The 27,386-nt window shown below is 42.0% G+C and overlaps 4 protein-coding genes across 4 annotated transcripts; 2 read left to right on the top strand and 2 right to left on the bottom strand.

Annotated features, from left to right (window-relative positions):
• Window positions 1-220: 220 nt before the first annotated feature.
• uqcrc2b (ubiquinol-cytochrome c reductase core protein 2b) lies at window positions 221-11,950 on the bottom strand. Its single transcript, XM_023993419.2, has 14 exons — window positions 11,867-11,950; window positions 5,807-5,887; window positions 5,082-5,231; window positions 4,884-4,948; window positions 3,003-3,059; window positions 2,771-2,895; window positions 2,461-2,558; window positions 2,241-2,298; window positions 2,016-2,111; window positions 1,688-1,887; window positions 1,429-1,509; window positions 1,094-1,167; window positions 816-969; window positions 221-586 (listed from the first exon to the last, which is right to left on the bottom strand). Exons 1-14 carry the CDS (start codon window positions 11,897-11,899, stop codon window positions 503-505), a joined length of 1,356 nt encoding a protein of 451 aa, XP_023849187.1. The 5' UTR covers window positions 11,900-11,950; the 3' UTR covers window positions 221-502.
• Window positions 11,951-12,127: 177 nt separating this feature from the next.
• snu13b (SNU13 homolog, small nuclear ribonucleoprotein b (U4/U6.U5)) lies at window positions 12,128-13,444 on the top strand. Its single transcript, XM_023993422.3, has 3 exons — window positions 12,128-12,402; window positions 12,572-12,692; window positions 12,968-13,444. Exons 1-3 carry the CDS (start codon window positions 12,400-12,402, stop codon window positions 13,228-13,230), a joined length of 387 nt encoding a protein of 128 aa, XP_023849190.1. The 5' UTR covers window positions 12,128-12,399; the 3' UTR covers window positions 13,231-13,444.
• Window positions 13,445-13,869: 425 nt separating this feature from the next.
• On the top strand, window positions 13,870-18,635 carry crym (crystallin, mu). Its single transcript, XM_023993420.2, has 8 exons — window positions 13,870-14,129; window positions 14,206-14,356; window positions 14,518-14,580; window positions 14,713-14,814; window positions 14,971-15,154; window positions 17,878-17,999; window positions 18,159-18,243; window positions 18,336-18,635. Exons 1-8 carry the CDS (start codon window positions 13,963-13,965, stop codon window positions 18,398-18,400), a joined length of 939 nt encoding a protein of 312 aa, XP_023849188.1. The 5' UTR covers window positions 13,870-13,962; the 3' UTR covers window positions 18,401-18,635.
• A 971-nt stretch (window positions 18,636-19,606) lies between these two features.
• Window positions 19,607-27,168, bottom strand: LOC111967957 (ras-related C3 botulinum toxin substrate 1). Its single transcript, XM_023993421.2, has 6 exons — window positions 26,869-27,168; window positions 24,278-24,349; window positions 23,907-24,024; window positions 21,032-21,094; window positions 20,679-20,838; window positions 19,607-20,371 (listed from the first exon to the last, which is right to left on the bottom strand). The coding sequence occupies exons 1-6, from the start codon at window positions 26,901-26,903 to the stop codon at window positions 20,241-20,243; spliced, it is 579 nt and encodes a 192-aa protein (XP_023849189.1). The 5' UTR covers window positions 26,904-27,168; the 3' UTR covers window positions 19,607-20,240.
• Window positions 27,169-27,386: the final 218 nt, after the last annotated feature.

Raw genomic sequence — 27,386 nt, 5'->3', positions numbered from 1 at the left:
CAACGCATTTTCAAGTCTAAACAGACACGAAACGTCGGTCACGCTGATTTTTCCGTAAGGTATCTAGTGTAGTGACAGGCTTTATCGCAATGCTACGTTATCCCGGCCGAATTGCTGTATAAATGGCAATAGCGCAGCTACACATGAAAACATGAAATGACCCAGGGAATCGATAGAACATCACTCAGATGTACAAAAACAATATAACATCCAAAATGGGTGAATCTTTACTTGAAGGTAGATATACTTTATTAATTAATTTATATAATCTATACTGTTCAAGAAGTGAACAAATGTGGATCTTATTTCCTTATGCACAAACAATCAAAATCCACTTAAATAGCAACAACTATAAATATTGAGGGTTGGTGTGATGACAACATTATTATTCCTCAGAAGAACAATGGCGAAATGGGGATAATGACTGTTTCAGTCTGTTTGTTTTGAATGGACAGATGGGCTTTTGTTGTGCCTTTTAAAATCACAGAAAAGTTGGAAGTGTTTAGATCTCGTCTACGAAGGGCGTCTTGACGAGGTTTCCACTTGAAGCCATGGACTTCTTGCCCGACACAAACTTATTTGCAGCCTGAGAGAAGAAGGAAAACACATCTAAGCACAAAAATAAACAAACAAACTAGGAAACACTCAGAATATACTGTGCACGTCGAGAGTTAGCTGCAGCAAAGACGGGAATATAGAAATATATTCACTTCCACTCAAATTTTCACTTCCTGTCCAATTGACATCAATGCATGACAAAATCAAAAGTAAACGTAAGTGGAAGTTAATATTAGCTTAAAACTGAATAAACGTACGTTGGCGACATCAGTTGCTGAGACCGAGTCGAACTTCTGTGCGATGGCCTCGGGGGAGTGGTAGGCCCCTCTGGCCAGAGCCTGTGAACCCATGGCGTCTAACAAACCCTCTGAGCTCTCTAACGACATCAGGTACTCAGCCTTCAGCTGGGTCCTACAGGGGTAAAGAAACAGGCACAACTTAAGTCAACATGTAGAAATGCCCTTCTATTTGCAATACTTTTCTCGATTATATGTACTCAAATTCTATACTGAAGTCTGTGTGCATGTTAGCTTACTTGGCGCGGGTCAGGTCAGCTTCTGAGACCCCCATTGCAACAGCCTTCACCTGGCCAATAGCTGCCTTGATTACCTGTAGAGAGGAGGACAGGGATAGGTCAATAAATTAATCAATGGGAGGTCAAAGTTAATCTTCATTATGCTCTTTCCTCATCCTAAATGAATGATCTTACATTACATTCTATGTAAAAGCAACTATCACTCACAGTGTTCATGGGACTACTTAGCAACTGATTCAGAAAGCTGTTGTGAAGAGTTTGAATTAAGCTTTATGAATTCTCATAAAAAGTACCTTATTAGAAAGCAGTGGAAATTTAAGAGACATAATACTCACGTCACCAGCTGCTGCAGACTGGGAGATGGTGTAGACTCCAAACAGGCCAGAGTCAGAGTAGTTGACATTGAAAGCAGAGGCCTAAAAGGAGGGGACACCAGAGGAGAATGACATTCGTTTTGCCACTCTAATACAACAATATCTATTCTGCAGAAAACACTTCTATCAAAAGATTCCTCCACATATTGCATTCCCCTCTTGTATAAAGCCCAGCTATGAAAACACAAACACAATCCAATCTGGTGATTATGCCACTCACATCGAAGGGGTCTGCAGTAGCCTTAGCGACGCCCTGGATGAGTTTGGAGGTGGAATTGGAGCCTCTCTTGATGTGTGGCCCCGCCCCCAGGACGTGCTGAAGTACAGAGAAGGCCATGACCTCATCTGTGCCCACCGCCGCCCCCTCAGACACCACTGCAGAGTGCACCAGGCTGGACCCATTCTGCACCCTCACCTCACCTAGAGAGGAAGGGATAGAGAGAGACGCAGAGAAAGGCAGCAAGAAACTTAGAATTCAGGGAATTTTCCATGCCAGAGGAAAATGACGTTTCATGCTTTTAGCAGATACAGTAGAATAAGAGTCTTACCGCCTCGGTACTGAGCCTTTGTCCCAGCAGTGCCCATCCCACTGCGGATGTTGAGGAACTGCTCTCCCACCTGCTTCAGAACATCGTGGTCCACACCTGAACACATAGAATGCATGTAAGATTAAAATAATATATATWTTTTTWAATATTCCCTTAACGCACAGCTACCCGGAGAAAAATAATTAGATTAAAAAATATGTTTTTTTTAATATGTTTAACACTTACCAAGCCCAACCAGAGCCATTCTTGCACTTGTGAAATTGTTCTGGATAAAATTGTGCATCTGAAGAGGCAAACATCAGAGGGTTAATCAAAAACATAACCGTAATGCTGTACTTCGTGAAGTAGAGCATGCTGGGTTGTGCATCAGGAAAGGAAGATGAACATCCATAGCATTAGTCCCCTGCATTATCATTGAGTTGGACCAGGATGTTCAGTGTCTTACATGGTCAGCGTTGACGTGGCCAACCATGTAGTCTGGGCAGTAGAGGGAGTTGGACAGCGTGTTCTTGTAAGCAGCTCCATGTAGACCCTCAATCACACCTGAGGAAAATAACCGCAAGGCCCTTCAGCCGCAGTGTGATGACAATTTGCAATCTTTTGACATTCAGCATAATGTAATCTAGAGCCGTTAACAGAAAGTACATTCAAATAAAGAAACAAACAATCACATGACTGACTGACTGACTGACTGACTGACTGACTGAGTGTGAGTGTGTGTGTGTGTGTGTGTGTGTGTGTGTGTGTGCACTAACCCATCTGGGGGGTCTGTGCGGCCAGGGCCTTGTCCATCTTGACCCTGAAGGTGAGGTCAGACACCTCCCACGGCCTGAACTCTGGGGCTGTGGTCACATTGATCAGGTACTCCATCACTGTGTCACTGCATTAGACAACACACAGAAATGAGAATAACAATGATTTATTCACCATATATTTTAGATCTCTGTTTGTGTACACATATGAATATGTGAGGCAAGCAACACTTACATGTGGTCTCTGAGACAGTCAACCGAGTAGATCATGTTCTCTCTCGATGACGTCACGCTGCATAGAAAATACACACACACACACACACAGATACACTACATGACCAAAAGTATATGGACACCTGCTTGTCGAACATCTCATTCCAAAATCATGGGCATTAATATGGACTTGGTCCCCCCTTTGCTGATATAACAGCCAGGTTTTCTACTAGATGTTGGAACATTGCTGCGGGGACTTGCTTTCCATTCAACCACAAGAACTTTAGTGAGGTCGGGTACTGATGTTGAGCGATTAGCCCCGTCTCGCAGTCGGCGTTCCAATTCATCCCAAAGGTGTTCGATGGGGTTGAGGTCAGGGCTCTGTGCAGGCCTGTCAAGTTCTTCCACACAGATCTCAACAAACCATTTCTGTATGGACCTCGCTTTGTGCACAGGGGCATTGTCATGCTGAAACAGGAAATTACCTTCCTCAAACTTTTGCCACAAAGTTGGAGGCAAAGAATTGTCTAGAATGCCATTGTACGCTTCAGTGTTTAGATTTGCCTTCACTGGAACTAATGGGCCTAGCCCGAACCATGAAAAACAGACCATTATTCCTCKTCCACCAAACTTTACAGTTGGCACTATGCATTGGGGTAGGTAGCATTCTCCTGGCATTCGCTAAAGTCAGATTCGTCTGTCGAACTGCCAGATGGTGAAGCTTGATTCATCACTCAAGAGAACGTGTTTCCACTGCTCCAGAGTCCAATGGCAGCGAGCTTCATACCACTCCAGCCGACGCTTGGCATTGCGCATGGTGATCTTAAGCTTGTGTGCGGCTGCTCTGCCATGGAAACCCATTTCATGAAGCTCCAGACGAACAGTTATTGTGCTGATGTTGTTTCCAGAGGCAGTTTGGATCTTGGTGGCGAGTGTTGCAACCAAGGACGGACTATTTTTAAACGCAACGCGCTTCAGCACTCCGCGATCCCGTTCTGTGAGCTTGTGTGGCCTACCACTTCACGGCTGAGCCGTTGTTGCTCTTAGACATTTCCACGTCACAATAACAGCACTTACAGTTGACCAGGGCAGCTCTAGCAGGGCAGAAATTTTACGAACTGACTTGTTGGAAAGGTGGCATCCTATGACGGTGCCACGTTGAAAGTCACTGCGCACTTCAGTAAGACCATTCTACTGCCAATGTTTGTCTATGGGAGATCGCATGGCTGTGTGCTCGATTTTATACAACTGTCAGCAACAGGTATGGCCGAAATATCCGAATCCACTAATTTGAAGAGATGTCCACATACTTTTGTATATATAGTGTAAGTATGACATCCATGGCAGTGGTACAGTTAGTCAGAAAATATGCTAAAGAGATTCTGTGGTACTTTTGTATACTTTTTAGCCAATAGTTGTGAAAGTAGCACTCATGAACCAAAAGTCACATACGTATGTGCACCACGGCATTGTTCTCTCGCTCTCTCTCTGCTGTGTCCACGGAACCATCGGGCCCGTCCTGCAACCTCATTYGATAATGCTGGGCAGGCCCCTTCCTAGCTGCCACTCAAATGCGAGGGGCTGAAGATCATTGGCTAGAACTCAAACTGCTAGTGAGCTGACCCACTTGGGGGAAAATGGCACGGCACAGCTTCAAGGAAACAGTCACTTTCAAACTAGGGATTTCGTGGAAAATTGAGGTAAAACAGTAATTCTTCTCAGATGATGATGCATGAACTACACATTGACACATCCAGCCCAAAGCTGGAGGTTTAAATAAATACGTTGTTAGTCGCCAAAGTAACGGAACATGTCTTTAAGTATCCCAAACAATATAAATCAAAGATATGTCTAGTTCTCTTTATGTTTGTATGAGGATGTACACTAAATCACAGACACTGACCATAGACTGCCTCCAACTGCTTCCACACCACGACAGATCCTGAAGGCTGAAGCACCTTTGGTAGTCTGGAAAAGAGCAGCAGAGATTGGGATGAACCACATAACTAGTTCCTAAGCAGTATTGAGTACATTGAACAATCACTCAAGCTCCTGGATACATCACGTTGATGGAGGGTTAATGAACCAGAACCAGGTGTACCAGGTTGGCAGCCAGACGGAGCAGGTGGGTGACCCCCTGGTTCTCCGGGGACTCATATCGACATCCAGCTTTCACAAACACACCGATCCTGGAAGCCGGGGAGTAGTTGTCCAACGAGGCTATCACCAGACCACTGGGCAGTTTAGTCACCTGGAGGAGAAATATCAGTTAGCATCACACATACAGTGCCTTAAGGAAGTATTCATACCCCTTGACTTATTCCACATTTTGTTGTGTTACAGCCTGAATAATACAATTTTAAAAATCTCACCCATCTACACATAATACTCCATAATGACAAAGTGAAAACCTTTTTTTTGTGAAAAGGTAAAATTACAATTTTAAAAAACATTGGCGACTTTGTATTTGTAGTGAACTTTGTTCTGAAGTTATCAGCAGTCAGAGAGACTCTGATAAACCATGTGATTATGTTTAGCTGAGATCTTCTGTTTCTTCTGTGCATAAAGTGACACAGGAGGGCAAAAAGCGTCTAATTAGGCACTTAGCTGTGGTCTGAGGCAGGCGTTAGATTACGAGCATTTTTAAGTGCAACGTTATTAACTATGGTTTTGGGAAACAGCTCGGAGATTTAAGGATACTCCTTCAATGGTTGTAACGATAAACTTAGCCTTAAGATGCTTTTGGGAAACCGGGCCTTGGTCTGTTTGGGTGACCACATAGAAATGTCTTTGTGAGGAGAGAGAAACATGTCAACACCCACTGACCTGCACATCCTGAGGCTGAAACTTGACATGCTCTGCAGCGATATCCAACTTACGGGCAGCCTGGGCTGCGTAAAGCCTTGTCTGTAATAGAGAAAAGATACAAGGTGACTTAATATCCTATTAGGGTTTTATGGTGGGTCTGGACTCTGGAGAGAGAGAGAAAATTAGATGATTGAGAATCAGAAACAGAATGATGGTTGAATGCAGACTGGACAGATGTGGATGGACCTTATGGTGGCACAGTGGTATAATAATATTCAAATGTTTCATGTTTAATAAAAAGTCACATTCCGTATTTTCTGTTTCCATTCAACAGTGCAGCCCGGTCACTCGTTTGTTTTGGTTTTGGAGGTCTGTGGAGGAGGATCATGGAAAGTGCAAAATCAAAGAACAGGTATATTCACCATGTTGGACCATGATGAAGCTTGAGCCGGGATGTATTTGCCCCCAAAAAATGTAACGATAATTAGCTGCAAATGTGGCTATCATAAAGAACTACAAATCCAATGATGATCTGGACGAGGCTGCTGAATCGAGGCAAAGGTAAGAATCTCTGGATTAACTAATGTTAACCATTGGTGGAAAAAGTACCCAATTGTTATACTTGAGTAAAAGTAAAGATACTTTAATAGAAAATGACTTAAGTAAAAGTCACCCAGTAAAGTCCTACTTGTAAAAATATATATACTTAAGTATTAAAAGTAAATGTAATTGCTCAAATATACTTAAGTATCAAAATTAAAAGTATAAATAATAAAAAATTCGTTATATTAAGCAAACCAGACGGCACCATTTTCTTATTTACGAATAGCCAGGGGCACACTCCAACACTCAGACATAATTTACAAACGAAGCATGTGTTTAGTGAGTGCCAGATCAGAGGCAGTAGGGATGACCAGGAACGTTCTCTTGATAAGAATAGTAAAGTACAGATAAATGTAGTTATGAATAAGTTGGCTAAATGTATTTTAAATGAACAATTCAACTGTCTTGTGCAAGTTTTAAATTGACACAATACTTGTTAGCAAAGGTGTCWGCTAGAGATAACATACAGAAGCTTTCAGGGATTTTTAGTTTTGCATGATGTCTACTTTGATGATAATTAGCATTTTTTWATCTGAGAGTAAATAGAGACCAATATATTGATAAGTCAACCAGTTAATGTTTGTGAGAGCGTGACAGCAAAGTTTACTTATGCATTAGCTAGCTAGGAAAGCAAACTTGTGAGAATGTTATGGTATTCATTGATATTGGAACTTTTAAAACATCAAGTTGTAGCCAACTGAATGTAACGTTATGTCCTGATTAATTGAATGACACGACAGTGTGTGCCAGCTATCTGCATCATAGTGCACAGTCCAAGACACATGACCACCTGCTATGAACTACATTTGACTTTCAAGGAGAATCACACCTGTTATGTTCTGTTAATTACTGATGTCCCCTTTAAGAATGGAGCATGTTATTCTGGCACTAACTGATTCCAGTAAAATGTGAAGCTCCAGTTCCATTTCTTGTATTCAGAGTCTTTCTTATTATATAAATAATAAAGAGCTAAGACACTACAATGGCGACGAGGATGATTACCTGCAGTGGCATCACGAATGCTGATGGAGCTCGTAGGAAGAGAGGAAGATTTTGACCCTGTGAGCACAACAGCTAGCAAGCAGTGACGACGAGGGGAGAGCTAACGAGAACGAGGCGGCAGATCAAAGACCCGTGAGCCGGAGGTAAAGAGAATGGCTAGCATCGGGAAAATAGATGTGTTTGATGACACGCAAGAAAACTGGGCAACTTACATTGAACGACTGGAACAGTACTTCATTGCAAACGACATTGCTGATAACAAGAGAGTACCAGCGTTGTTGAGTTTAATTGGCCCAAAAACGTACAGTTTGCTAAGAGATCTGACTGCCCCTCTGAAGCCCTCAAATAAAACATTCACAGAGATTGTGGAGATATTGCAAAATCACCTATCACCTAAACCACTCCTCATCGCGGAACGTTTTCGTTCCACAAGAGAGATCAGAATGAGGGGGAGGGTGTTAGTCATATGTAGCAGAGTTGAAGAAACTGTCTGAACATTGCCAGTTTGGAGAGACACCTAAATGACACATTAAGGGTATATTTGTTGTGGACTGAAACATGAACACATTCAAAAACGTTTGCTCACAGAATCAGATCTCACGTTTGCAAAGGCTGTTGAAATTGCTGTAACTATGGAAATCGCGACGAAAGAGTGCATTTGAGTTGCAAAGTAAAAGAAATACTGACCTATCACAAATTCCCTGCACAAGTTTCGCGCAGCCGACAGCGCCCCCGTGGGCCGTAAATGCAACAGGTGTGACAGAGATGGTCACAGAGCAGAGGACTGCCGTTTCAAAGACGAAATTTGTCACAAATGCAGTAGAAGGGGGCACATTCAAAGAGCATGCAGAGCAAAATTCAGTCACAACAGGAAAACTGAAAAAATGAAAGGGTCTGTGAATGCACTAGCAGAGAACAGTGGCAGTGATTCAGATGAACGAGTAATTGGTACAATGGAGTTAAACACAGTGACTTCTCCCAGCAGTAGCATAATATGGGTGACACCAGATATCGAAGGCAAACCCCTCAAAATGGAGCTGGACACAGGATCTGCAGTGTCTATAATTTCCACTACTGTCTACAATGAGCACTTCAAGGCTATCAAGCTGAAGAACACAAATGTGTTGCTGAAGACCTACTCAGGAGAGAGATTGAGCCCAATGGGGGTGTTGCAGGTCAGAGTGAGTTATGGGGGGCAAACACAGCAGTTACAGCTGTATGTGGTGCCTGGAACTGGCCCCCCATTATTTGGCAGGGAATGGCTTTCAAAAATAAAGCTGAACTGGTGTGATTTGAAAATGCTCCACACGTTCAGTCCAAAGAGAAGGACACAGACCAAACACTGGAACACTTGCGGAAGAATACAGCACAGTTTTCAGTGATCAGATGGGAACAGTAAAAGGCTTCACAGCAAAACTTGTACTGAGAGATGACGCAACCCCAAAATTCTGCAAAGCCAGATCTGTTCCATACTCCCTGAGACCAAAGGTGGAAGCGGAAATCGATCGCTTGCAGGATACAGGGATCCTGACGAAAGTGGACAGAAGCGAATGGGCCACACCCATAGTTCCTATTGTGAAGAAAGACGGGTCTGTTAGAATGTGTGGGACTTCAAGGTAACTGTGAATTCAATGTTGCATGTGGACCAATACCCCTTGCCACGTCTGGAGGACATCTTTGCTGCACTAGCTGGTGGGAAACACTTCAGTAAAATCGATCTGAAACAGGCTTACCTGCAGCTACCGGTTGAAGAGAGCTCCAAACAGTACCTGACAATAAACACACACAAAGGTCTATACAGGTATAACCGCCTGGTTTTTGGCATCGCATCGGCCCCAGCCATTTGGCAACGACATATTGACCAGATTTTGCAAGGAATCCAGGAACCCAGTGTATCCTGGATGACATGATCATAACAGGACGCACCGACAAAGAACACCTGGCTAACCTGGAAGAGGTCCTGAAAAGACTGAAAGAATATGGTCTACAGGCAAACTTACAGAAGTGTGAGTTCTTCAAAGACAAGATTGTCTTCTGTGGACATGAAATTGACCGCAATGGATTGCACAAAACACAGGACAAAATTGAGGCAGTGGTACAGGCACCACGACACAAAATATCACAGAAGTGAGATCTTTTGCGGGACTGATCAATTACTACAGAAGATTCCTCCCAAACCTTTCAGCAGTACTCCAGCCTCTAAATCAGCTCCTGGAAAAGAATAGGACATGGCGGTGGACAGAACAGTGTGAAAATGCATTTTGGAGGCAAAACGGCTCATCACATCTGAACAGGTCCTGATGCATTACGACCCTGAACTGCCAGTGAAGTTGGCTTGTGATGCGTCCCCTTATGGCTTAGGGCCGTCCTTTCACACACACTGAAAGATGGGTCAGAGAGGCCAATTGCATTTGCATCACAAACATTGAATGATGCAGAGAAAAACTACTCACAAATCGACAAAGAAGCACTGGCGCTAGTGTGGGGCGTCAAGAAATTCCATGCATACCTATATGGCAAGCGTTTCACACTGGTTACGGATCACCAGCCGTTGCTTTCCATTTTCAGTCCAAAAGAAGGCATTCCGGCAATGACAGCAGCCAGGTTACAGCGATACGCCTTGTTCCTTGCCAGTCATATGTATGACATTGAGTTTAAGCCGTCGTCCCTCCACACAAATGCAGAAGGATTATCCAGACTGCCGTGTAGAAGAGAAAGACAAAGGAGTGTGGATGCAGTGGACATTTTCCATACCGCTCAGCTCGAGGCACTACCGGTCACAAGCACAGTGATCAAACAGGAGACAAGGAAAGATGTGACCTTGTCAAAAGTGTACACCTACACCATGTCAGGATGGCCAGCTACTGGCAGAAAGGAGCTGACTCCGTATTTCCAGCGGAGAAACGAAATTACAACGTACCAAGGATGTTTGATGTGGGGAATGAGATCATGATACCCCAAAATGCCAACATCAGGTTTTGCAGCAACTACACGAAGGTCATGTTGGAATTGTCAAAATGAGCTGCTCGCAAGGAGCCACTTCTGGTGCCCGGTCTGGACCAACAGATAGAAAATATGGCAAAGAACTGTAGCGGATGTTTGGAAACCCTTCACATGCCTGCTCCTGTCCCAGTCCACCCTTGGGAATGGCCCCACAGAGCCATGGCAGAGAATTCATGTGGACTACGCTGGTCCCTTTAACCAGAAACATGTGCTTTTCATAGTTGATGCCCATTCCAAATGGCCAGAGGTGTTTGCACTGACTCCTCCACCTCAGCTCAGACGATAGAGTGTCTCAGAACAACGTTTGCACGCTTCGGATTGCCGCTGCAGCTAGTAAGTGACAACGCGCAAGCTTTTGTAAGTGACGAGTTTACAAGATTCATGTCAGTAATGGAATCAAACACTCAACCTCAGCTCCGTACCACCCTGCCACCAATGGGCTGGCAGAACGCTTTGTGCAAACCTAAAGCAGGAGCCTCCAGACAATCCTAGGCGCTACCAGAACGAAGGCACCGTCCACCAGACAGACTGGACTTATAAACAAACAAAAACTAACTGTTCAAGTTCAAATTAAAAGATGCAAAAATAACTACAACGAGTTCTGGGAAGTGTTTCAGTTTGTGGTTGGTAAAAGTAACTCTGATTGTATAAAAGAAGGAATGTTATGTTCTGTTAATTACTGATGTCCCCTTTAAGAATGGAGCACCTTGGTCATGCGCAGTGTTGTTCTATGTTATTCTGGCACTAACTGATTCCAGTAAAATGTGAAGCTCCAGTTCCATTTCTTGTATTCAGAGTCTTTCTTATTATATAAATAAGTAATAAGAGCTAAGACACTACAACACCGAAGGCTTGATGTCAAACCAACAGCTGCTCAACCCTATAGCTACCCCGGGTGAGACTGATAAACAACTGAACTGTTATCCTCTGCATGATCTGATCTTTGATTTGACAACACATTGACAGCGGGTAAAGAGTAGACACAATTTGTGGAATATTTTAACGTAACGTTAGCTTAATAACCACATTTTTCGACCCACTACGTTTAGGCTGGGTTTATCATCATTGTGTTAACGTTCGCTTCCTCGCTAGTATGTTTACGTTAGCTACCTAGTGACATCACAATTTATGGTGAAAGGGGATACCTAGTCAGTTGTACAAATGAATGCATTCAACTGAAATTTGCCTAACGCATTTAACCCAACCCCACTGAGGCAGAAAGGTGCGGGTGGCTGCAATAATCAACATCCACGTCTTCCGCGCCCGGGGATCAGTGGGTTAACTGCCTTGCTCAGGGGCAGAACGACAGATTTTTACCTTGTCAACTCGGGGATTTGTTCCAGCAACCTTTCAGTTACTGTCCCGAGCGATATTCTCGACAACCAAGCCCTACAATCTATAATTGGCTTTTAAAAACGTCTCCTGAATAATCAACTATTCAATTTATGAAAATGGCAAAGGAGTTCTTACCGATAACTGACTTATTCCGCGAATCCCCTTCATCTCCCCTCTATCCTTAAACAAGGACGATGAAACAATATGGCTGACATGGGAATGTCTTACCCAGAATTCCTAGCGCACCAACTTCTTCCTCGGGGGTTTAAAACGTGCACTAACAAGTGTATTTGCCACCACTGTTTTAAATGTGCTAAATTACTTTTTATCTACCCTGCAGGATTCTACAAATATTGTCCACATTTTGTGAAAATGCACAACATGCAATAATTGCAAATAACTGGTAACAAAACGAAGCAAAAAGAAGAACATGGGCGGGTCAAACAATTCACTTCCTGCCCAGTTTAGCAACCAAAGCCCCCATGCGTTCAACGCTCAGTCCTAAACACGTGCTGTTAGAGTAGCTGCGTGTTGAAGTTCCTCTAGCTTTCGAGAATCTAAACAAGCTATTTTAGCTACATAAACAAGCTATTTTAGCTACACAGACGTATAGTCCTCCGTGAAGCATTCGCCGAGAGGAGAAATATCAGAAATTAACGGAAGTAAGCATGGTGAGTGTTTCAATGAACCGCTTCAGTTAGCATTTCTAGCTACCGTTAGCTAACTACCTGAATACCGGTAATAACGTAGCTAGCTAACGTTACCTAATTGATAAGGATAACGTTATTTCGTTCTCATCTAGTCTCTACATCTTCTAACAGTTTTTGTGTTTGTTCTCAGACTGAAGCCGAAGTGAATCCCAAGGCCTACCCCCTGGCCGACGCCACACTTTCCAAAACCATCCTGGACCTTGTGCAGCAAGCATCTAACTACAAACAGTTGAGGAAAGGGGCCAATGAGGGTGAGAATCTGACATTGATGAATACCCAATTGATAATATATCAGTAATGTACTGGAAATATACTCCTTCCTGCAAGCAGCATTATACCAGCTTCTAAGACATCTGCCCCAATTGCACAGTACATGAGGTTGAGTGTGCTTGGTCTCTGACCACAGATTAGCTGGTTCAAATCCTGCTCAGATTACCACTTGAAACACTACAAAAGTTATCTATGGAATTCTAATCTATCAAAGACATATATCACTAACCCTTAAATCTTATCTGCCCTCTTCCAGCCACCAAGACATTGAACCGTGGTATCTCTGAGTTCATTGTGATGGCTGCTGATGCTGAGCCACTGGAGATCATCCTCCACCTGCCACTGCTCTGCGAGGACAAGAATGTCCCCTACGTGTTTGTGCGCTCTAAGCAGGCCCTGGGTCGTGCCTGTGGGGTCTCCCGCCCCGTCATCGCCACCTCAATCACCATCAAGGAGGGCTCTCAGCTGAAGCCCCAGATCCAGTCTACCCAGATGGCCATTGAGAGACTGCTGGTCTGATCTGGTTGCTGCTCTGCTCTCTATTGTATTGGATAGTCTGAAGGACTATATCAGGCAATTTAATAATGTCTTCTTTTGGATAGTTGAATTGTCTTTGGAAGATGCATTGTATTTTGTCAGGGACATGCAAAGAAAATGATTCATTTCTGTGTACTATGTTATGTAATTGACTCTTTTGTTTTGTGATAATAAAACATTTCTTTTTAATAATGTGTGATATGTAATTGTGTTCCATTTTGTAAGTGCCATAAGACTATTACAGTATAACATAATACTGTATTCATTATTAAATTTGTGTTCCATTTTGTAAGTGCCATAAGACTATTACAGTATAACATAATACTGTATTCAAGTTAAATTAGTTGAGTACTTTTGATGGAGGGATGAACCAACAACAAAATTGTTAGTTCGTTATGAACAGTATCTTATCATTGATAAACTTACATTTTTCTAGTTCTGTTGTGGAACAGCAAGGGTAAAAAATATTATACTTTATGAAGGGCACCTCAAACTGCCTTGGCAGAATCAATATGTGCCCATTTGATCTTCTGTAGGGTGTTTTTYGAACATATCAGAGCGTTCACGCAACCATTTGGTGTCTTGAACGCAGCGTCGGAGCTGGAATAATTTACCCAATACCGAGGTCACATTTCAACAAAGTTGAACTTTTGGACTCGCATCACTGATCATAAACTGTCTGCACGCTTGAGTTGAGCAAAGTCTTTAGCCACCATGGCTGAGCCACCCGTTCTTATACGACAAGATGAGGTTGAAGGTTTGTTGCATTATAAAGATTTGATCCCACGACTTGAAGTAGCACTGGGGAAGTTTTCCAAACTGGACAGCGCAGAAGTGATCCAGCCCGTTCGTACTACGGTCCCGTTACAAAAATACAATGGGTATGTTTATTCATTCCCCTATTTATCATTGGTCGGTAATTTAGTAACAATACTGTTCCAAAAATGTTCCGGACAGATTCCTGGGGCTGATGCCTGCGTATTTGGTGCATGAAGACATTCTGTGCACAAAATTGGTGTGTTTCTACAAGAGGGAGAGTGGGTCAACTCTGCCATCAACTCAAGCCACAGTGTTGCTGTTTGATCCTGAGTATGGGAACGTCAAAGCTGTGAGTATGCCTATTGATCATTGAACAGTGGCCATTAGATGGTATTTATCATTTGTGATCAGCAATACAAGCAGAGTTAAATACTTCAAGGATTTAGCACAGCTGGWTATAATAGAGGTCAGTTCAGTAATAACATCTGTCTGTGTGGTTGACATCTGCAGGTCATGGATGGAGAGGTCATCACAGCCAAAAGGACAGCAGCAGTGTCTGCTATTTCTGCCAAAGTAAGGCCCTCTCTATGTGGCCTAGGCGGGCATGCATACACTCTTTCTTTATTGGTGATTCCTCGCTACCTGTCAATAACATTGTGCTGTTCTAACGTTGGAATGTTTGGAACCCTCCTTGGAACTGTCCAGCTGTTGATGCCAGCCAAGTCGGAGGTGTTGACCATACTGGGAGCTGGCCATCAGGCCCTCAGCCACTACAACGTCTTCACAGAAACCTTCTCCTTTAAAGAGGTACCAGAGTGATTCTGTGTTTCTGAATGGGTGATTAGAGAGATCRACTGGTGTGTTGTGGCTATATCCTCCAGACATAAGACTGGGTTCTGGTTAGAAATATCTTGTGGGTCATGAGAAAATATGAAAGGCCATTGAGGGATCACGTCATTACAGGTCCGCGTGTGGAGCAGGAGGAAAGAGACGGCGGAGAGGTTTGCCCAGTCCACCCAGGGTCACGTTACAGTATGGGAGTCAGTGGAGGAGGCAGTGAACGGTGCAGACGTCATAGTCACTGTGACTGGGGCCAGTGAACCAGTGCTCTTTGGCCAGTGGGTCAAGCCAGGTGCCCATGTAGCAGGTGAGGAGACTCCTGACTGAATATAATAGTGCCATGCCTTAAGACTTTGATGTGTGAAGATAACATGTATATTACATTTTTTATTTAACCTTTATTTAACCAGGAAAAGCCCATTGAGACCCAGAGACTCTTTTTCAGGGGAGACCTGGCCAAAAAGGCAGCAACAATTAAAATGTTACAGAATTAAAACATACAACAATACAATACAACAACATGATCCAGACTAAAAAAAGCATTTACACTCCTCCGTAACAGTCTCCCATCAATATTTTAAATTCATTCAGTGGCATTAACATATCTAGATGAATCATGGATTGTAGATTATTCCATGTGTATGGTGCACAAGAAAAGAAGGCAGTCTTGCCTAATACTGTGAATGTCCTGGGGACTTTAAGTAGCAACCACCTAGCAGACCGGGTATGGTAACTGCTGGTGGTGAAGGAGACCAGACTACAGGAGGTAAAGAGGGAGTTTACCCAAAAGTAGATGAACACATACAAATGTATCTTTCTGCACATATAAAGTGAGGTCCAACCTACCATTTGGTACAATGTGCAATGGTGGGTGAGTGACTTGGCATTTGTAATAAAGTGCAAGGATGCATGARAAYCASAGTCCAGTCTCTGTAAGACGGAGGAGGTTGCATGCATATACAACAAGTCACCATAATCAATTACAGKGAGAAAAGTGMCCTGAACAAGCMTCWTTCTAGCCATAAGRGGGAAGCAAGCCTTATTACYAAAATWAAAACRCAATTTCAATWTAAYCTTRSTCACAAGATTATCCACATGAACTTTGAAGGACAACTTGTCATCCAACCAAATACCTAGGTATTTGTAGGATGACATTTTTTCAATGGATAAGCCACCAGATGTGACAATGCTAACSTTCTCTGGCWGAGTMCMAGCTCTGGTAAAGGTKATGAATTWCATTTTRTMTARATTCAAGACCAGTTTGAGGCCATAAAGGCAGGCCTGCAGTGACTGAAAAGCAGTCTGGAGCTCTTCAACAGCCTGAACCAGAGAAGGAGCACATGAATATATGACTGTATCATCTGCATATAGATGTAACTTTGCTGGTTGCATCCCATTTCCCAAATCATTAATAAAAATTGAGAACAACACAGGAGCTAAAATGGAACCCTGGGGCACACCTCTATTAATCTCAAGAAAGCCAGACTTGTGATTGTCAGTATATACACATTAGTTCCTAAACCAATTTACTGCCCCTTCACTAAGACCAGTGTTTCTGAGTCTAGCTAGCAACAATTCATGGTCAACTGAATCAAAGGCCTTTGATAAATCCACAAACAGAYCAGCYCAATYTTGCTTTTTATCAAGTGCATWAATGATGTKYTTTGCCARAGCTGCAGTTMTGGTGCTGTGCCCCGATCTAAAGCCAGATTGAACCCCGCTCAGTATGTTCTTCTCAATTAAAACGTTTAACTGTGAGTTCACTAGGGATTCATAGACTTTGGCCAGGATAGGGAGTTTGGAGATAGGACGATTGTTATTGGCATCTGAGGGATCTCCACCCTTTAGCAGTGGGAGGACATARCGTAAGCTGATTTCCAAATGCTGGTATGGAATTGGTCAAGASACTCAAGTTAAACATGTGAGCCACAGGTTCAGTAATAATTCCAGCTGCTATCTTTAAGAGGTAGGGATCCAGGTTGTCTGGACCTGCAGACTTTTTAGTGTCTATAGCCTTTAGTGCTATATAGACCTCAGTATAAAAAACAGGCTCAACGTTAAAATGGTTCACATGAGGGCCTATATCATAGTTGACTGTAACAGAGCTTACATTAGAGGCCTGGGCCTCACCATTAGCAAAAACTGAACCAGCAGATATGAAGTGCTTGTTAAAAAACCCTAAAATATTGGCTTTATCCTTCACTTCATTAGAATCCATCATTAAATGGTCAGGAAGGCCAGAGGATACATTAGAACCTGACACTGATTTGATTAGCTTCCAGAACTTGGTAGGGTTGTTTAGGCTCTCTGTGACTGCATTTAAATAGTAATCTGATTTGGACTTCCTGGTCAATCCTGTGCATTTGTTTCTTTGCACTCTGAAGGAGGCCCAGTCAACAGGASCATTTGTATGTCTAGCTTGAGCCCAAAATACATTTKTCTTTCTAATTATTTCTGCCAAGATATCTGAAAAACAGGGATTGTCCCTTCCACTGATTCTAAATTTCTTCACGGGCATGCTTATCGCAAATCGACACAAATTTCATATAAAAATAGTCCCAGGCAGTGTCAACATCGGGAATCAGACTTACTCTGTCAATATTATGGTACAGATCATGTAAGAACGCTTGCTCATCAAACTGTCTAAAATGTCTTTTAAAAATATAATGGGATTTGGCTTTGGTCATTTTTGTATTTCTAACACAAGCAATTGCACAGTGATCACTGACATCATTACAGAATATCCCAGTCGATGTGTATTTGTGAGGGGTATTCGTTAGAATAATGTCCAATAGCGTTGATTTGTTAGGTGCTCTGGGATTCGGTCTTGTAGGCGCATTAATTAGAGCGAGATTCAGACAGTTATTTAAAAGAGTCCGATACAGATGTAAGCACGTCCCAGTTTAAATCTCCTAAAATAATGAATTCAGAGTCATGTCGCTTGTGCAGGACATCAGAAAGACAGGACATCTCTCTTTGGTCTTAATGTAATGTATCATTGCTGTGTGTGTGTGTGTGTGCGCGCATCAGCTGTGGGAGCCTGCAGGCCAGACTGGAGGGAGCTGGATGATGTGTTGATGAGGCAGGCTGAGGTGTATGTGGACAGCAGAGAGGGAGCTGTAGCAGAGTCAGGAGACATCATCCTGTCTGGGGTAGGTTGTGAGACTATTGGTATTCTGAATATGGGTTTCTTCTGGCTGTGCCTACTGAATGCAATCTTAGTTTATGGAAGTTATACAAGTGGGTAATCCCAATTAAAGGATAAACATGTTTAACATGATTTGGTGTGCTAATGAATACTTAATCTCCAGGCCAAAGTGTTTGCAGAGCTTGGAGAGGTTCTCAATGGAACAAGACCTGCCCTTAGAGAGAAGACCACTGTGTTCAAATCCCTTGGTAGATTGTCTTTATCCTCTATTCAAATCCTGTAACATGTTCCTCCATTGTACTTTTTCCATAGTTTTATTGACCCCGTTTGTATACAACAGGAATGGGGATTCAAGATGCAGTCTCTGCCAAGCTTGTGTTTGAACAGTGGAAGAACAAACACTGAAGACCTGAGGATAATGGGATGGCCATGGATGTGATCACTTACATTCCCACCAGTTCTATATTAAAAGGYAGTAGGTGGAAAGATAGTGGGAGTTTAAGCACATTCCTACATCTGCCAAACAGAAAGTAAAAAAAAACTGACAGAGATTTAAAATGAATTTATTGGCTTTTTTTWAAAATTCAGCAGATTAACTACTATTATCATGTCAAAATAAAACCACATTTAGCCAAAGAAAAATCAAGTGTATCATTTCTTTCATTGTGCTGTTAACACTGGTAATAGCTCAGAACAGCCTCACTCAGTTCAAATAAAAAAAGAGTACTTTGAAATGTCACTGGTAGGTATATCACCGAACTACTGTATATTTTAAATACAGCAATTAGAAGCTACAGTATAACAGACAAAGACATGGTCAGTTACAACTTCTTCTGAATTATTTTAAATTGCTCATAGTTTTTAGTGATACAGTAATAGGTTAGCCTGGATGTAGTCCCTGTTCAGCTATTACATTCCTGCCATTGGCCAAATGAAAGGAGTTGCAAGGAGTGGAATGTTAGCTAGAAAGACTGGTACCCAGACTAGTAATAGGTAGCTCTGATGACAAAACAACACAGTAACGTTTACATAGCATCATGATGTTAGTGATGATAAAGCTTAATGTTAAAATGAGTTCACAACTGTTTCGAGTAGCAAACAAAGTCCACATTCTTCACACTAGAACTAGACCTTCTGTAAAGGACTGGATAGATGGCAACTGCTGACAGAATACGTTCTTAAAGGGAATGAGGTTGAATTCTACCTTATAACAAAGAAGGCCTATAACAAAAAGGTTGACACACGCAGGTGTTTGGAGTGTAAATCTGGCAGACTACACAGTACAGTTCCATTACTGACAATACTCGTACAATGGATGTATTTTGTGTTTATGTACAGAAAACACAGTTTGTGAAACTGTTGTTTAATCCAACAAGAGTGATCCATCTAAATTGGTCTGATAAAGAACCATTCTCCATCCACTTTCTGACTAACAGGTTCTCCTTTTCACCTGTTCAGGTGCATCCGTATAGACACCTGTAGAATGTAAAATACTATTTTATCAGATCAAGGGGGAGCACCAAGTACTGTAAATTGATATTTAGATTGATCTAATAAGCATTTAATCCACCTAGGTATAAAGTGATAGCTATTATCCATTATTGACAGGTATTTTGACGATGTTTTTGATGCATAGATAAAATCTACCTGACGAGAAACAATTGATCTAAATTCACTTGATCTACATAAAGTATGATTATAGAACATACTACAACACTGCTTTTTTTTRCTTTTTTTTGAGTTTACTTCAATTTCTCTTGAACCATTTAAAGGATATTTTAAGGTTTTGCTAATTATGGTCGCACATATGGTACAAAACAAAAAAACAAGAAGAAATCATTATATTTAGTGTACATGGAGCTACAAGAAAGTGATGGCCGTTATATGCGGTAGGAATTTTGGCAACACCTCAATTCTACTCAATTGAAGTCTGTAAACAAACAATATGGACTCGAGAAGAGTGGAAAGAGACTGAAATTGAAAAGAGCAATTAGTATTATCTTCCAGGGACATAAAAAAGTTATTATTTTTTAGAAGGCAGCAGGAATTTCACAAAGCTCTAATTCTAGGATTTGTATAATAAAAATCATATTTAAGTACTATGTACTAATTACAATCCGAGAAAAAAAAATGACATCTGTAGAATCCTCCCTCTTAAGACACTCCCCCACCCTCTTCTTCCTCCCCCCCAATCAATAGGTGAGCTCAGACTGCAGTGTGACTTCCTACTTCCTGTCTGCGGCGTTTAGAGTAGTGAACACTTTCTCTTCCTCTTCTTGACGGGCGGGGGACACAAGACCGCCCGGATGGCTTCGTCAAACACTGTCTTAAGGCCACGCTGTGTCAAGGCTGAGCATTCCAGGTACTTTACTGCTCCTGTAGAGGGGAGACAGACCGGCATTCAACGTCACAGCAAATGGGGATTTCATTCATTAAAATCCTGAATTGAATAATAGATAAGACTACCCCATCCGGATGCAAATGAAGCTATGGAGAAACTCCATTGACCTTGCTGTGTAGTCTCTACGTCCGGGATACCGGGCTCTCAAGGCTTACTAAGAAGTAAGCCTTGTCCGAGCCAGAACAGCTCATATCTGTTATTTGTTATTTCTGTAGCTTGAGGCAGCTTGATGTACAAGTACACTCCCTAGACAGGACACTAAAGTACTATTAGTATACTAACCAATCTCTTTTGCCATGGCCAGGCCCTGGGGGTAGGTGATGGGGGTGAGTTTCTTCTCCTTCAGCTTCTCGATGGTGTCCTTGTCATCTCTCAGATCCAGCTTGGTGCCCACCAGGATGATTGGGGTATTGGGGCAGTGGTGTCTCACCTCTGGGTACCACTATGGAGGACAGGGCCAAGACAGTCAGGATAGGATCAGGATGTTACTTTAGACTAGAGGCCTATCTATCAAGTCCATACATCYGTTGTTTTGAGAATGTGGATAAAATCCACCCTGTCAAGCAATGACCATGTTGATAACTTAATGCTTAACAGAAAAACTAAACAGAAACAAAGCGGAGACTATGACTCACCTTGGCACGGACGTTTTCAAAGGAGGCAGGACTCACCAGAGAGAAACAGATCAAAAACACATCCTGTTGGGGAGGAAACAACCAGCATTGTTTATTTGGTCATACGAGTACAGCATTACAAGATCAACCATGAAAAATTGACGGTTACAATTTATGGAGATGAATGTTTTGTAGCTATGAATGGTACAAAAAAAACATACATGACACAGACAACAGAGTTCATGAACGTCCTCAATTCACTGCGATACAACTTTACTGTTATCTAGGAGGACAAAGTTTCCCTGAACACTCAATTGCCGGGAGGAGTCAGAGCCCAGAATGTGGGGCAAACAGAGCACTCATTCACTTCCTTAATGTCTGCTCCAGACATTGTTTTAGTACTGTGGAAAGCAGGCTGTACTCTCCTCCTCATACAGACCTCTGAGCCATAAGAAACGCTCAATGTTGGCAACACAATACGCCGAATATAAAATGCTCAATGTTGGCAACACAAATATAAACGCTCAATGTTGGAAACAATGCAATACGCCTTTCCCTAACGCCCTGAATAACTTGTTATATTACTCACAATGTTGTAGGGATTGATTCTTTATGCAGAGCTGACAGCAATTTTAAAATACAGAAACAACTTCAACTGTGCTCACCTATTATGATAATCCATATGCGCGCCACTAGAAATCCCTGCATTAGCATGTTTCTGTTAGCCGATACATCCTGACAAAATACACCATATTACTGGCCTGCTAATGTGCCTGGACCTTGTAGGCTAAACTGCAGAGAAAAGACCCATAACTGATCCAAATGATTGCCCAATAAGGCAGTCTAGATGCAGTTATTTTTCTAAATGAATATGCATGCAAAACGCCAGGCTTTTGAGTAGTTATTGAAATAACAATGGCAATTCACAGCAGTTTGCAGTCTAGAGTTTTATACTTACTTGAAAACAAGAAAATTATTCATTACATTGTTGTAGCCTAGATTGGATACATTTCTGGTCCCTAAAAAAACTGAATCCATAAGGTAGCTTTTCGAGCTGCGTGCCCGGGGACTGGGAGCGCAGCCTCGGGACCGCACAGTGTAGGCTACCTATGATTTCCTTATCTGATAACTATGTTTTCTTTCCCTGTGTAAATTGACTGGATATATTCACTGCAGTATGAAGCCTAACATTGAYKTGATGAATTAAGGGCTTCTAACTTAGACTATAGGCTATTTTCTTTACTAATAGCCTATTGGAAAAGAGATGCACACTTGCTCGCTGAATGTAAAATAAGCTACAGCATTAAGAACACACGGAGTTGGAAAGGAGAAGTCCGTATTTTCCTTGTAGGCCCATCTTAACACCGATAGGCTACATCCTGCCAAAATACACCATATGAGTCGCCTGCTAATGTACCTTTCTAGCCATTCTAAATTGTCGAGAATGGACCCCAACTGATCCAAATGGTTGCATAATCAGGCCTAGGCTGTATGCAGTTATTTCGGCATGAAACAAAACAGGACGTTTGAGCGTTTATTCAAATTAGCCTACATCACTGTAGTTTACAGCCTATAGACAATAATTGTGTACTGACTTGATAACAAAAATGAATTCCTCATTGCACTGTTGTAGCACAGGTAGAATAATTGTCTTGTCTAAAAACGTAGCCCTAATCAATAGTGGAGCTTTGCATTCGCGGGGAACAGAGCGTAGCCTGGAGGAACCCACAGATCTGACATTTCATAATCTGTAAACTTATTTTTCTTGCGCTTTGACTGGTAATTATTTAGCCTAAAGCCCTAATATTTAACTAATGAATGGCCTAATATCTCGCTTCTTACTTCAGCTACACATCAGACATCACTAGCCTCTCTTTTCCAGCTGTTCAGGCTATAGGCTACGCAAGCCTCTCCACGATAGCCATTCCTCTTCTCGTGAAATCCCAGGAAAAAAAGCTATAAAATATTTATCTTGATATTTCTTTTTATACTAGGCTTAACAGCCTATAACATTCAATTGCTGAATGTAAAACAGGCCTACAGTTGAGGTGAGAAAGCGCGTTGGAGTGATCACATTCGACCGGTTATGATAACATTGTTACACTGACGCATCGCAAATAGTTGCATAGGACAGACAGATGAGCACAGCGAAAAAGACAACCGAAAGGAATTGACAACCATTAGAAAATCTTAAATCACTTGCAAACCACTTGAGGAACATGCCAATGACATGCTGTAAAAAATGTGCATGCTCAACAGCGTTTGTTGATGAATTGCTACATTTAAAATATTAGTTACTATATTATTTTTTATTAGGTCTACATGTACACTGAAGTATTATTTGCAGTTGTCACTATGACAATGAACACACCCTGAAATTACAGAATGGTCGAGTTACCATTTTTTAATAGGCAGAACAATGCGTTGATCAGTTGATTGACATCTGTAGGACTGTAGAACGATAAACCTTCCCCTAGTGTGGATGCTCACCAAGGTTTTATAGTTATGTAGCCTATAGTTTATCGTTATTGGCTTTGTGGATGGCCCTTAACTCTGACACAACTAACGTTATCACAACAGTACTACTAGTAGGTCTAGCTAACGTTAGCGAACTTGAAGGAAATAAATATAAAATTAAAACTTGTTTACTTTACTTTTATGCTCTATAAATTGACTCCAAATAATTTACCCCACCACGTTTGCAACCGGCGAACTGGCACACTGCAGTAAGGGAGTAAAGCGAAAGTCGAAACCCATCACTTCCGTTGTTTGGCTGTGCCCATAGAAACGTCTGAAAATTTGTTTGATACTTTGAGACGCAGTAAAGTCGCTTGACTATCTTCTTTGCTGACACTAGTGACCTAGAGGACACAGTACATTTATCCTGTTGTTTTACCGTCTGTGGATAGGACAGTGGTCTGAGTCTGTCGTAGTCRTCCTGTCCTGCTGTATCCCATAGACCCAGATTCACTGGTTTCCCATCTACCATCACATTGGCAGAGTAGTTGTCAAAGCTAGAGAGAGATACACCACATTGACATCAATGGATGTGATCAGCACACCACCAAGAAATAAAGTCAACGAGTTAATTTCAATGATTCGACAGGCCAAATACAGAATTTCCTGATCATCAGTAAAAAGTTTTTAAAAACCACATCTGACTATAAAATATAACAGTGCTGAATGTTAATGTTGACATTCTATGTTTCTAGTGTGGGGCACCTGCTACAATGAGGGAGTGGGGGGATAGAGTGAGAGTGTACTTACACTGTGGGGATGTACTCTCCAGGGAAGGCGTTGGTTGTGTAGCTGATGAGCAGGCATGTTTTACCCACAGCTCTGGAGGAGAGAAGCATAGAGAGATGGAGGAATGAAGAGGAGAAATAAGCCACCTGCCTTCAGTTTTGTTTTTGTCAATTTCAAAACTGAAAGGAGAACTTGAACGGGGTGTAACTGGCAAACTTGAGACAATGAGTTAAACTGAATAATGTCTGCAGAATGACAAATTTGAGTCCCAATCACAATGTCCTAAATAAGGTTGGATGGTGTAGCTCAATAAGAACATGCAGCAGACACTTAGGTTGGGTTGCACCATCATGGATACTCTTAAACTGGGTTAAATCAAGGTTTATCTATAAATCTTGTTGCACCAAACTTGAAACCTAGTTTTAAATTAATCCCCATTTCCCCCCCAATTTTGTGTTACAGTCTTGGATCATCACTGAAACTCCAGTACAGACTCGGGAGAGGCGAAGGCATAGAGGCGCGCATCCTCCGAAACAACCCAACCAAGCCACACTGCTTCTTGACACAATGCCCACTTAACCTGGAAGCCAGCCGCACCAGTGTGTCGAAGGAAACCTGGCGACCGTGTCAGCATGCACTGTGCCCGGCCTGCCACAGTAGTCGCTAGTGCGCAATGGGACAAGGATATCCCTGGTGGTCAAACCCTCCCCTAACCCGGACGACACTGGGCCAATTGTGCCCCGCCACATGGGTCTCCCAGTCGCGGCGGCTGCGAAAGAGCCTGGGCTCGAACCCAGAATCTCTAGTGGCACAGCTAGCACTGCGATGCGGTGCCTTAGACCACTGTGCCACTCAGTAGGCTTAAATGAATCCTAGTTAACTGTAATCCTTCTTATAAACAAAACTCAAATGTAATCTTGTTGCTCCACTGTTTTAAAGTCAAATGTAAAAGTAGGTTAGGGATTAAATCTAAACGGCCACTGGAGGATGTTTAAGTTGATCATGTCAGTGTATGTGCTGTATTTTCAGTGTGATTAACAATTTCAGGTCCTGTGGCTTATCCTGTTTGTAAAACTCAACTAGCCAGGTAACTAATTTCACAAAATAATTCATAATTTAGCCCGAAAACTCACTTTGCTAGCGATCTAGTAATGACCAGTGCTGGTTTGTTTCCATATAAATAAAATTTGAACATGTTGAATGTATTATGACACGTGTCACTAATCAGTTTAGTTATTTAATTAAGTAATGCCCGAGAAGCCGGTGTTTGGAGGATATATTGGCAAATCGTGCGAATGACACATATACAACTCACATATACAACTCACAAAAAGTTAAAGCTGCAGTATGTAACTATTTGGGCGATCTGACCAAATGTATATAGATGTGAGTTATAGATGTCATTCTCACGCCAGCAGCATACCACCCTGCATACCACTGCTGGCTTGCTTCTGAAGCTAAGCAGGGTTGGTCCTGGTCAGTCCCTGGATGGGAGACCAGGTGCTGCTGGAAGTGGTGTTGGAGGGCCAGTAGGAGGCACTCTTTCCTCTGGTCTAAACAAAGATCCCAATGCCCCAGGGCAGTGATTGGGGACACTGCTCTGTGTAGGGTGCCGTCTTTCGGATGGGACGTTAAACGGGTGTCCTGACTCTCTGAGGTCATTAAAGATCCCATGGCACTTATCGTAAGAGTAGGGGTGTTAACCCCGGTGTCCTGGCTAAATTCCCAATCTGGACCTCAACCATCACGGTCATCTAATKATCCCCAGTTTACAATTGGCTCATTCATCCCTCTCCCCTGTAACTATTCCCCAGGTCGTTGCTGCAAATGAMAACGTGTTCTCAGTCAACTTACCTGGTAAAATAACGGTAAAATAAAATAAATAAATAAAAATTGTATGCAAGTCTAAAAATCTGTTCTATGTGCACTATTTGTATGCTGCCCATTCTTAAATTACATTTGTCTTTTACTTTCTGTTTTGTTCACCAGCTTCAACCAGCTGAAAATACAATATTTTTTGTTATGGAAAATATATTTCACAGCTGTTTATATGGTACAATGATTCTATACACTATACTTGCTTGTTTTGTCACAAACTGAAATTAGGCAAAAATGCTCGCCATAAACCTAGATATAAAAAATCTAAATTAGGTCTAATCTAAGATTAATTTAAACCATGTTTGGGCAACCCACCCTAAAGGATTGCTAGCTAGCTAAGCACAATTTAATAGCTAATAATATGGTGGGTGCTTATTGATACGGATGTGTGAATTGGACATTTGTTTTTTTGCATATCCCTGTCTGAGAAAATAGTGCATACAGCTGCTTTAACTACCCATAAACAGCAAACGAGAACGCTGAACACAGTTAGCAGTAGGTAGTAATTACGCTAGCTAAACTAAATTACAACATGCCACAAGTTTACAGACAAATGTGTTGTTAACTAGCTGGAAACAGTGACAACAGTTGTCACCAGTTAGCTAGCAAAGTACCAAGCAAACTATGGGCTACTAGAAACAATTTTGATATTATAATTTATATTCTATATTATAACTTATATTGTAAGACATTTTATAAACATAGCTAACTAGACAAATGTAGATTAAACTTACCCGTCCCCCACTACAACACACTTGATGGCCTGCATCTGACGCCTCTCTCAGCTAGCTAGCTAAAATTTGAGCTTATCGGTTAGCTGGTAAACCACTCGTTAGTTGCCCCAACAGGGAAAAACAAGGTTTGAAGCCTCGATTGGAGGGCCCAAGTTACGATAGTTTGTAAATTAGGATAATTCCTTCAAATCAGTGTTCTCAACAATAACCTGGTGGAATTCTAAACTTGTAAAACAAGCAGCCACCACCCAAAAAATATCTGGTGCTAAACTTGAAAAAACGCCCTCAGACAACGGAAACTGTAACTCCAATTTCATGCAAGTCATTTCCGTTTACTGTAGATTGGATAAAGGAATTTTCAAAGGGCTGTCAAGAGACGCCACCTAGCGGTAAATMTAATATTTCTACAGCCACTTTTAGGTTCTTAACGTTAGAGGGCAGTATTCCTTCATCATTTAATATTGTAAAGATTTCAGGGAGGCAGGCATCATGAGACGGGACCGTCAAGACAAGTCCAG

The sequence above is a fragment of the Salvelinus sp. IW2-2015 genome, linkage group LG8 (assembly GCF_002910315.2).
Source record: "Salvelinus sp. IW2-2015 linkage group LG8, ASM291031v2, whole genome shotgun sequence".
In the NCBI taxonomy this organism is placed as follows: Eukaryota; Metazoa; Chordata; class Actinopteri; order Salmoniformes; family Salmonidae; genus Salvelinus; species Salvelinus sp. IW2-2015.
The sequence above is the reverse complement of the archived record's forward strand: the minus strand, read 5'-3'. Positions and strand labels throughout refer to the sequence as shown.